This window comes from Furipterus horrens, unplaced genomic scaffold (genome assembly GCF_987537825.1).
Source record: "Furipterus horrens unplaced genomic scaffold, mFurHor1.1.pri manual_scaffold_6, whole genome shotgun sequence".
In the NCBI taxonomy this organism is placed as follows: domain Eukaryota; kingdom Metazoa; phylum Chordata; class Mammalia; order Chiroptera; family Furipteridae; genus Furipterus; species Furipterus horrens.
In genome coordinates this window covers 182,505,785-182,517,843 of record NW_028327176.1, presented here as the reverse complement: position 1 = coordinate 182,517,843, position 12,059 = coordinate 182,505,785, and the positions used below count along the sequence as shown (strand labels likewise).

Here is a 12,059-nt window from a genome sequence, read left to right as displayed (position 1 = left end):
TGTGTCACACAGGATTGAGCTGGGCAGTGACGGGACAACATCTCTGTGACACGAACCTACTGAACCGGGGGATGGAAGTTGAAGCAAGAATATCTATTAAAAGGTCGTCGTCGGCAGCCGTCCATCTCGAGAGACGATGGCGTAGCTTCTCGAGAGTCTATCTGCACCGCCGAGAATGGCTGTGCAGTCCGACTCGGGAGTGACAATCCCTGCCACACTTGTTACAGGTGAAGGCAGATGGCCGCTGTTGCTGCTGTTGACGCTGCTTCCGCCTCGATCTTTTCTGGACCGCCTCCTCGTTGCGCGCAGCCTCTGCGCCTGACGTACCTTGCCTGACCGCGAGCCTCCAGGCTAGGCGGTCGTCTGCTTGAACTTCCCATGTGTTGAGATTGATGGAGCATTGTGTCATGTCCTTTTTGCAGATGTCTTTGAACCACAGTTTTGGGCGCCCTGTCAACCTCTGGCCTTCTGCTAGCTCGCCGTAGAGGAGGTCTTTGGGAATACGGCCTGCATCCATTCTTTTGACATGGCCGAGCCACCTGAGGCGTCTCTCACTAAGAACTGCATGCAAACTGCTCATGTTGGCTCGCTTCAGCACCTCGGTGTTGGGGACCTTATCCTGCCAGGCGACATGCAGGACGCGTCGCAGGCACCTCATGTGGAAGCTGTTGAGTTTCCTTTCGTGCCTTGCGTAGGTGGTCCACGTCTCGCTGCCATAGAGGAGAGTGCTGAGTACACAGGCTTGGTAGATGCGCAGTCTGGTTTTCTCAGTGAGGCTGGAATTGTTCCACGCTCGCCGGTTCAGTCTGGCCATAACTGTGGCTGCCCTGGCGATTCTCCGGTTGACCTCCAAGTCGGCTGACAGAGAGCTCGAGATGGTGGACCCGAGGTAAGTGAAGTCGTTGACAACCTCCAGGGTGTATCCGTCAATGGTGATGCATGGGGGAGTCCCCGTGCCTTGAGCCATAACGTTCGTCTTCGTCAGGCTGATGGCTAGTCCGAACTCCTTGCATGCGTGGGAAAGGCAAGTGACTAACTGCTGGAGTCCCTCTTCGGAGTGTGATGTCAAGGCTGCGTCGTCGGCGAAGAGCATCTCATGGATGAGCACCTCTTTGACTTTGGTCTTGGCTCGTAGACGGGCCAGGTTGTAGAGCTTGCCATCGGATCTGGTGTGAATGAAGACACCCTCGCTGCAGTCCTTAAAGGCGTATTGGAGGAGCATGGAGAAGAAGATTCCGAACAGCGTAGGCGCGAGGACGCAGCCCTGCTTTACTCCGCTGCTGACTGGGAAGGCCTCAGAGGTTGCGCCGTTGTAGGACACCGTGCTGTGCATGTTGTCGTGAAAGGACATGACCACAGCAAGCAGATGTGGTGGACAGCCAATCTTCCGTAGCAAGCTGAAGAGTCCGCTTCGACTGACCAGATCAAACGCCTTCGTGAGGTCGATAAAGGCGAGGTAGAGTGGTTTATGCTGCTCGTGACACTTCTCCTGCAGCTGGTGTAGGGAGAAGATCATGTCCACTGTTGATCGGCCAGCTCTGAAGCCACACTGGGACTCTGGGTAGACGCGGGAAGCAAGGGTCTGCAGGCGGGCAAGAGCGACCCGGGCGAATACTTTGCCGACGACGCTCAGGAGAGAGATGCCCCGGTAGTTGTTGCAGTCGCTGCGGTCTCCTTTGTTCTTGTACATGGTGATAATGTTGGCGTCTCTCATATCCTGGGGGATGTAACCCTCCTTCCAACAGAGACAGAGTAGATGGTGGAGCGGCTGTAGCAGGACTGGTTTCCCGCTCTTTAGGATTTCTGGAGGGATTCCGTCGCTTCCTGGTGCTTTCCCGCAAGCGAGGCGGTCGATGGCTTTGCCGAGCTCTGCCTCAATGGCCTCTGCTCACCTTGATACCAAACACTTCAGTTTCTCTCTCTATGTCACTGGTGCCTTTTAAGCTGCTACTCCAGTGCTGAAGCTCAAAGGGAGTGAGTCAGAGTAGTTTATGGAACATGCCATTGCACAAATTATTGGACATTAAATAATGGGGCAAGACTTCTCCCACAACCACTCCAGACCAGAGGAAGTTGATATCTCTAATTTCTGGACTCACAGTACCCCCTTCCCTCCAGCAATTCCACCCCCTTAGTTTATGTCCACCTCCGCTGCCTTGCGGCATACCTCTTCAGGGGAAAGGCTAAGGGAGTAAACCCCGACAGAAAATCCGGAGCCGGAGTCCCTAAGGCGGTTCGACGTTGTAGTCAACACCGGCAACTCCTGCGGCGCACCTGAAGCCAAGCTGTATTGACTCCGTCTTTCCCTTGGACCCTTCAGTTGCGAAGAGAGGGGGGGTCTGCTGCATGGGCAACAGCAGACCCTCCATATCACCCTGCCCAGGCTCTGTAGCTTCAGCTTCACTGGAGAGGACACTCCAGCGTCATCACAAGATGTCGACTCAACACGGGAGGAGACAGATACCGGTTATAAGCTCATCGGATTGGCGAAGGAAACGAGCGCCAGGGGTCTCCTCTGATGGTGGGAGAGGTCATCGCACCTCACTGGACAGCTACCGCCCGCCTCAAGCTGGGCAGCCCCCAGCCAATTAGGTGCCGTCTCGCCATGGCTCGCCTGCCCCACTGGGTGCGTGGGGATCAGAGAGGCGTCTCTCGAAAGGTGGGCCACAAAACACTCGCATCAGGCAATTCCAAGCAAAAAACAAGAAAGAAGCCTCCAGCTCTTCGCCTCGCTAGCTGGAACATCAGGACCATGTGTCCCGGACTTACTGCAGACCTTCCGTGGATCAATGGTGCCAGGAAAACCGCCGTCATCGAGAGGGAACTGGCACGACTAAACATCGACATTGCGGCTCTACAGGAGACCCAGTTGGCCGACAACGGAACTATCAGAGAAACCAACTACACCTTCTACTGGCAAGGGAAGTCTCCGGACCAACCAAGACAGCACGGTGTTGGGTTCGCTGTGAAGAACATGCTTGTTAACTCCATAGAGCCACCCACAGGAGGCACAGAGAGATTACTTACCCTCCGATTGTCAACAACTTTTGGCACAGTCAGCATTCTTAGCGTGTACGCCCCAACCCTCTGCGCCACCACCGAAGAGAAAGAACAGTTCTACCATGCACTGGACGAAGTGTTATCCAAGATCCCCAGAAGTAACGCTCTCTATTTCCTTGGAGACTTCAACGCAAGAGTAGGAGCCGACCACATGGCCTGGCCCACCTGCCTTGGAAACTTTGGGAGAGGAAAGATCAATGAGAATGGTCAGCGACTGCTTGAGCTTTTGTGTCACCATGGCCTGTGCGTGACAAACACATTCTTCAAGTGCAAAGAGATCCACCAGGTGTCATGGAGGCACCCCCGCTCCCGCCACTGGCACCAGCTTGACCTCGTCATCACCAGAAGAACGGATATTGGCAGCACCCTCCTCACCCGCAGCTACCACAGTGCGGACTGCGACACGGACCATGCCCTCGTGGTAAGCAAGGTGCGCATAACGTCGAAGAGGTTGCACCACTCCAAGATGAAGGGTCGCCCACGCATCAACACCAGTTGTGCCAGCAACCCAGTTAAGACCCAGCAATTCATCAACAGGATGGAAGATGCACTCGGCGAGGGAATGGCGGCAGATGACATTATCGAATCCAATTGGTCACGTCTCCGCGACGCCATATACAACTCCGCCATTATTGCTTACGGGAAGAAAGAGTGGAAGAACGCTGACTGGTACGAGGCTCACTGGGAAGAAATGGAACCCGTGATCGAGGCTAAGAGGAAGGCCCTACTGGCTTACAAGGCCACGCCCACTCCCAGTACACTTCAAGCTCTACGGGCTGCCAGGAACAAAGTCCAGAAGACCGCCCGCCACTGTGCCAACACCTATTGGCTAAACCTGTGCAGAACCATCCAGGAAGCCGCCGATATAGGCAACGCACGAGGAATGTATGAGGGTATCAAGAAGGCAACAGGCCCAATCCCCTCCAAGATCGCCCCCCTTAAGTCCAAGACAGGTGAGGTCATCACTGACCAGGAACAGCAAATGCGGCGGTGGACCGAGCACTACCTCGAGCTGTACGCAACGAGGAACACCGTAACAGACACTGCTCTTAACGCCATCCCAGACCTACCAGTCGTGGAGGAGCTAGACACCCCACCTACTGCGGCAGTTAAAAGGTAACCACAAAAAATCAGGCATCTGATAAAAATGGAAGTGGGCAGAGACGGGGAGAGTGGGTGGGGGCAGGTCAGAGAGGAGCCATGCAGGGGGGACCAGGACACACACCATCTAACCCTCTGTAGCACCTCTGCCACCACCAAGTGCTATCGCCACACCCTTGTCGGTATGTTATCACCTCCATTTCCACCTCCAAGGGGCCGGGGCCCAGAACAGGCACGTGGCCTGCTCAGGGTGATGCAGTAAGTTAGTGGCAGGGCGGAGACACACTCAAGGCTCCTGACTCCAAACTTAGTGCTTTTTCCCTCTGTCCCTACCTTGGTAGAGGGCAGTGTGGGGGGCTGGGGAGGTGTCCCAGCTCAGAGGGAGACAGGAAGGCCAGGACCAGGATGGAGATAATGGGGTGTCCCTCCGTGGTGCATTCCAAGTGTTAGAGAGTACTCTAGAATCTAAGAGCTGCTGCGAGTGTGGCGCTAAGAAAATAAAAGAAAGGAATTAGGGTGGTAGGTAGAGAGGACAAATAAGGAGAGACACAGACTTAAAAAATATATAGAATAAGAGGCCAGAGAAGAAAGAGATGAAGAGGAAAATTAAGTAACTCCTTGGGCATGTGGAAGGCTGGGAGCGGAGGCATCTGAGCCCTGCACAGCAGCTGAAGAAGCGACGCAGCCTTCTCTCCTTAAATAGGCGGCAGAGATGAGAGAGGAGGACAGGAAACAAATAAATGGAGGGTTTGTGAACCACAGGCTGGGAGGATGGACAGCGGGAAGGAAGAACACAGGGCCTCTGTGGAACTGGTTTAAGAGCTTCAGCTGGAACATCATCGCCCTCCCGATCTGGGGATTAGCACCTACCTCTCTGCCACGTGATGGTGGCGGGGTCGATGTTGAGACGGGCGAATTTACTCATCTCCTCTTCCGTCAGCGCACTTGGATCGGTCTTATTTATCCCCAGTTTCTAATGATCAAGAAGAAAAAGTGCGCTAAGGTTGAGAAGGAATGGAAGGCAAAATGTAACCAAAATGATCTCTCTCTATTTTCTCCATGACTAGGAGAGCCCCCCACTTCTTTTTTTTTTAAATACTTTATTTATTTATTTGTTTGTTTATTTTATTTTTAGAGAGAGGAGAAAGGAGAGAGAGAGGGAGAGAAACATCACTGTGTGATTGCCTCTCACTCGCGCCCCCAACTGGGGACCTGACATGCAACCTAGTCGTGTGCCCTGACTGGGAATCGAACCAGCGACACTTGGCTCACAGGCCGACGCTCAATCCATTGAGCCACAGCAGCCAGGGCCTAGGAGAGCCTTTTTAAAAACTGAACTTAAACTCTGAGTAAACTGTAGGTTAGGCCACCTCATATAAATACATGCTTAAGACCCAGTATCTCCTATAAGTGGAAGACAATGAAATTTGTAATATACCCTTAACATGATGATCTGAAAATGTCATGTGATCAGGGTACCCAAAGAGCACAGGCTGCTCTCTGTGGCCACCGCATGCCACGCTGGGAAGGGACATAAACCGCTGTCTGTGAGACGGATGCTCCAGTTCGTTAGTCCTTCTTTTCCAATACAAATCCCAATAATTCAAGCAAACTTCATGTCTGTGTTTTCAAAACTAGTTATTTCTAATTCACTGAGGGAAAATCCCACTGAAATAGGTAATGCATCTATTTCTACCCGGGGAACATTCTGAGAAAATGGCTTTGAATGAAGACGTGTAAGGAAAGAGTCTGGGGAACAAACTGTCTATGTTGCAGCTGCTGAGGAGGTTATGTTGTGTGTTATTCTCAACAAACCCACTTGGTTCAGTATGAAGCAAGGGGGTGAATTTTTAAAACCAATTATTACCAAGCAGTGTCTATAAATTATCCTATAAAAGTTAGTTTTCAGTCACTGAAAAGGAGCAAGGGGAAATTAATGTGATTAGTAAGACAAACCACAAATAGCACTAGAAAATAGTAACGTGGGTAAGAATTATGATTGCTTAGGATCATGTCAACTATAATGGAAAAGTAAAAAAAAAAAAAAAAAAAAAAACAAATGCAGCAAAATAAAAAAATTTTTCGCTTAGTATCTTGCTGCAACGAAAACTTAAGTAGATGAATGTTGAAAGGCTGTATCTTATTTCCCAGAAATTGAGGAAACCATGCAACAGGACTCCTGGAGATTCTCATTTGTTTGCTGACTGGGGTACCCTGGGTCAGCGGAACAGGCCTCTCATTTTACAAATGAGGAGGTGGGGCCTGATTCGTGCCCCCGACTCTCCGGTGTAGGATCCAGGCTGCAGACTTCCAGTTCTGGGCTATCTCTGCTACACTGTTCTGTCTCTTTAGCGTTTAATACCCCAAAGAGTGTCTGAAAACCAAAATCGAACCAAATTCAAAATTTCTGGCTTTGACAATTTTGTCTGATCCGTCTCTAGGATATTTTCTTTTCACAGAACCACTCACCGGAAACTTACCTTCAGTCGAGCAAGCTGAATGTTTGAAAACTCTCGAACACCATTCACTACAGGAACCAGGCGATTATACAGAGCCTAAGAATGCAAAACAAAAATAAAATCCCGTAAAAGTTTAAGGGCCAACAATGAACTTGGACAATCCACAGGATACCACGAAGTTCATTACATTTATAACCACACTGTTTATATTACAGACGCTATTAAAATTCTTGGCCAAGAGATGCAATACAGCCTTAAGTTCTGTCATTTACATAAGTCTGACTAGATCTGACATAATGCACATTGCAAAGAGTTTGCATCAATATACATTTCTTGATCTACAGCCTTATAACTATCAAATTAATATTTATCTGAGTTTGGCTTCAAAAACTAACTAGAAAGTTACTTTAATTGGAGGTGGTCTGAACCCCTGTAAAAGTGCCAGAAATTCCCACTTTTATCCCTGCCTATGTCTATGAGGAAGTAGCACCCAGTACCCTGTCCCTTTCAGGTGTATGGTTTACCTCTCAGACTGCATGCACCTGAAGCCATCAAGGGGGTCTGACCTCTTTAACAGCACATCTAGGCCAGATGCATGTCACTAGTCTTAGAAGCTCTCTCTCCAATCCCCTTAGTGTAGAACAGAGATTAGACCTATAGACAGAATGAAGAGAAGCGGCCTACCAACTACCTTCAAAACTAAAGACTCGTCTCAAAGACTGTTGAGCTTAAAACGTACAATTACCATAATCCTCCCAACAACGTGGCAGCGGTCATACACTCACTTAAGAATCTGACCAAAATATGGACCCTTGTCATGAGAAATAAGGTCATAGATATAAATTCACCAAAGTTTAAATACAATATCGGAGTGTTTACAGACTCCAGAAGTTCTCTACAAACTCTTTAGGACTCCAGGTATCCTAGGACAAGATTCCCCAAATGGCCACCAAGAAACCTTTCTCACCTTATCAGTTTGAGTGTTTTCGTGCAAAATCCTTGTGTCGATGGCAGCAGCCAGCAAGTTATTGGCAGCAGTGATGGCATGGATGTCCCCAGTCAAGTGGAGGTTGAACTACAAATGAAATGGAAACAACCACGGCAGTATTCAAGGGCTTGCTGGATAAATAAAATATTGTGCTAATTGTGTGTCCTCATCATGAGCTGAGCCCATAAAACAGCCTCAACCAGAAAACATCAGGTCTTCCACTTGATGATAAAGAACCCTTGAACAGAATCCTGTTGCAAATTCTTTCTTTCTCAGGTTAAGGGTGAAGTACTCTGATGGACTTAGCGACTGGTTTCTTTACTTTGTTTTCCTTACAGTATTTTCATTTTTATGCATTGTTTTATGAGTTAGAAATGGCATCATATCAAAAATACTCTGGAATGAGGCAGGGCATGAAATGGACAGGAACAATAGAATACTATAAAATATGACAGAAAGTCTGAGAAACAGAACAGACATTGTTCTCAGAACTGAATTAATTCTGCTATTTTCCTTCCAGTCTTATGTGCACAGATGACTATTATTTGTAAAATCAGCACAATTATAACTCCGTAACTGCTTAAAAAGAACTTATTATTATGTAGTAATCTTGTTTATATATAGTTACAATTTAGAGGGGCTGTATAATTGAGCAGATGTACCAAAATTGTTCAGACTCTTATGTCTGGTTATTTAAGTGGCTTCTAAATTTTTACTTTTGCAAAGAAGTCTATAATTATTTTTAAAAATACATGCAAATCACTTTTAAAAAATCAATTGCTAATAAGCAATATATTTCCAGCAGTGTGGTTATCGGGTTAAAGGATCTTAATAATATTACCACACTGCTCCTTGAAAGGGTTGAAGCGCCACCTGAAAAAAACTACCAGATTAGTTACTTCAAAACCAAAGTGAGCTTCGGGATAAAACAGTAAGTTATTTTATAAAGGGGTGTTCTGTTTTAAGTCACATTTTTTTCATTTCTGGGAAGATGAACATTTCTATTTTCTGGTTAAAGTCTTATAACATAAAATATATAATCACTAAGAATATTAAAAATGAAATATTTTATAATGTTTGTAACGTGCAATATTGAGATGATAACACTATGAGAGTTTATACCTTAGCTTTCACATTTAATGTTAATAGTACTAGCATTGTTACATTATTAGTCTTCAAAATATAGTTAATTTGATATTCTGTTATTAGACATTTAAGTTTTCCCCCAATTGTTTAATGCTACAAACTGTGAAGATAAACGGTTTTTAAAATTAAGTCTTTGCACATAAAATTTTTTCTTAGGATAAACTAAAAATGGATTTATTTGAGCCAAAGGGTATAAATATCTTTAAGGCTCTTGATACATACTTCTAACTCCCCTCCAGAAAAGTTTTACCAACACTTCCCAGCAGTGTATAAAAGTGTGCTTCGGTTTCTCTCTGCCAAAATTTGGTTATTATTACTGTTTAAAAAAAATCCAACTCTGTCAATTTGACAAGTAAAATGATAACTGACAGTCATTTTAATGTAGACGATGTGAGTATAGTGAAGATAAACATTTCTTGGTTAATTACGACTCCTTTTCCAATGCTTCTGTTGAATCATTTGCCCCTTTGAGAACTGTGATACAAGTCTGTCTTTCCGGCTGGCCCCCGCCAGGCTCCTCTGACCACCTCCTTCCCTCTCACCACCCCAGACCCAGCCTCACACCAATTACATCCCTGGTCCTCCATTTCAATAAATGATTCCACAGACTTGCCAACCCAGTAACACGGGCATCCCCCTTGCATCCTGCCCTTTTCTCACGCCCCACGTCTAATTCTGCGAAAATCAGGAAACACGTCAAATCACGGTCATCCTTTTTTTCCTCACCCTCACTGCCATCCTGGGCGAAGCCACCCCTATCCTTTCTCTGGGCTCCTTGCCCAGTCTCCTTACTAGACTCCTAGGCCCCCTCAGGCCCCCTCAGGCCCCCCTCAATCTGCTGCTAGCACAGAAGCCAGAGTGGTTTTTAGAAAACCCTGTCGAGATCCCTTTAACCGCTGACCACGACACTCCAAAGCCCGTCCGGCCTCTTGGCTGTGAACTTCGATGGCAGGAGAGAGCCGGCCCTGCCCAGGCGTCTACAATGGCTTCCCCCGCACCCCACTGGCCCACTGGCACCTGCTGGTGTCCTCTCATCCACAAACAGGCATTTTCACTTTCAATTCATCAATCCATTTGGAATTCTCTTCTAACTTTTCCCATGATCAATTATTAATTAAGTTTCATCAAGGAAACATAGTCTGTCGATGCCAGCAAACATCTGCAGAGTGTCAGGCACTGCGCTCAGAACTGGGGTAGAGAGAGGATGAAGATACGGGAGGTCCTCGAACTCCAGGGACAAACTGACTGTCTGACCTGCTCAGCCTCCGTAAGGGAGGTCCAACTGTCTTTGGCCTTAAGTTTAGCCCGACTCCGAGCCATGCAGCTGAGGCCATATGACAGCTGGACACCAATGGCCTTCCAATATTTGTTGGCTAAATCCTGCGCAGTTCCCCTGGGCATGGTCTGCGTGCTCCATCCCCAACCTGGCCTCATGGCTTTGGGTCTTTCGGCTGCAGAATATTACTCTCGGCAATGCCTGAGCTATTCTTTTTCATGCCCCAGCCCTAATATTTGAAGATTATCCAAAATTTCACTTTAGCTTCACTTTAACTGAGGCCTCCACAGATAAACACCTTTCCTGTTATTGACAAAACAACAAGTATCTCCTAGTGAGACATGACCTGTGCCCCTTTTAGTTCTTACCTCCTCCATGGGGATGACCTGGGCATATCCGCCACCTGCAGCACCTCCTAAACAACAGAGCAGGCACCATTTAAAATGAGTCACCAAGTTCAGCTACACAGATGAACAGAGCCCCAGGGACTTGGCTTCCCAACCCCAACAGGGAGGCACGTTTGTCCAGGTAGAACAGAAGGGGAAAGAGCGTTCCCACTATGTCCAGCTCTGCAATTGAAGGACTTCACTTTCCTCATTTAAAATAAGGGTAAAAACAATAGAGCAAAAGCCCTCGTAGCAAACATGAGGTTATTTTATGAATTTACTATTAGAGCTATGTGGCTACACTTCATTTAAGTTGCACATGCATTGAAGTATCAGATCCGTCTGATAAACTCGGACCAACGCATTATAAACTTCAATTTATTTTAGATAATAATATATACGATTTGTCCTGCTGCTTATCCTTCAGAAATTTTAAACTATTACATTAAAAAAACTTCTTTTTCCTAAAACAGTAAGACTACCTTCCATATCCATACCATTTTATAGTTTACCTTGTTTTTTCTGTACTATCTCAGTTGGTCCTCACACTAACCTATTAAGCATGGCTTATGCCTTTTTAAATTTTTACAGATGCAGCTCAGAGAGGTTACAAGTGGCCAAAGGTCACACAGCAGTAAGAGACACAGCCATGAATAAAACCTCGACCTTCTTGCTCCAAGTCTAGTGTTCATTCCACTACATAATGCATGACATTCGGAGTTATCAGTACTTAATGAGTTAGTAGTTATTAATATTTGCATGAGTAATATAAATATAATACTGCTAAAAACCACAAAGTGCCAAGAACAAACAGTAATTAAAGTGATAGATGCTATTGTAAAGTGAGCTGGAGAATAATTTCATGATAAATCAACGAAGCAAGAGCAGCGAATGGGATGGTGCCAGATATCAGCCCAACCATAGCCAGAGAGGAATTCTTCCATCACTTCTCTGTCCACAGCCGGTCACTGTCCAGAGCTCCTCGGGCCCCACACAGCAACTCTGAACTTGGGCTCCGACCGAAAGGGTCTCTAACTGCTTGCACGGAAAGACCTTTCACCGCAGCTGGGATGATAAAACACCAATATAAATGGCAGAGTTTCAAACTCGTTTGGCAAAGAAGGTTCTGATGAAATAGAAGGATTCTGCCGAAGGCTGGACTCCTGAGCAAGAGACCTCCCACTATTCAAGAAACTAAGGGGATTGGCTTCTTGGGGTGGAGTCTCTGCTAAATCCCCCCATTGCAGTGCTCTCTGCAGGAGGACTAACTTGGGGTGACCTCCACCTACAGAGTGTGGAGGAGAGGGGTGCATGTAGAGATAAAATGCACTAGTTCCTCCAGTAAGTTTTAATTCCACATCTGTTGTTGATATCAGTTCTTTTTAAACTTTTCTTTAAGACTTACTCCGCCACACACACCCAATTTTACTCTGGAAAATATACCAGTTGTATAAATTAAGTACCTTTAACTCCGAAAGTTGGTCCTTGAGAAGGCTGCCTCAGACAGGCAAAGGAGTTGATGTTCAGGTGTGCGGTTAGTGCCTGCACAAGCCCAATAGTAACTGTGCTTTTCCCTTCTCCGAGAGGGGTGGGCGTGATCCTGGTTTGGGAGCAGAGAAAAGGGGAATTTAATAATATTTCCT

The 12,059-nt window shown here is 46.9% G+C and overlaps 1 protein-coding gene across 3 annotated transcripts in view; it reads right to left on the bottom strand.

The window, feature by feature from the left end:
• The window catches only part of MTHFD1L (methylenetetrahydrofolate dehydrogenase (NADP+ dependent) 1 like), a 192,234-nt gene that overhangs the window by 129,367 nt on the left and 50,808 nt on the right, over positions 1-12,059 (bottom strand). For all 3 annotated transcript variants that reach the window (XR_016511660.1, XM_090279977.1, XM_090279978.1), the window contains exons 12-16: positions 11,880-12,016; positions 10,399-10,445; positions 7,588-7,695; positions 6,642-6,716; positions 5,032-5,134 (exon numbers count right to left, since the gene is read on the bottom strand). Coding sequence is in view for 2 of the 3 variants with exons in the window: in XM_090279977.1 (XP_090136103.1) it covers positions 5,032-5,134; positions 6,642-6,716; positions 7,588-7,695; positions 10,399-10,445; positions 11,880-12,016 (470 nt within the window). In the remaining variant the exon portion in view is untranslated. The remainder of the gene's footprint in view (positions 1-5,031; positions 5,135-6,641; positions 6,717-7,587; positions 7,696-10,398; positions 10,446-11,879; positions 12,017-12,059) is intronic.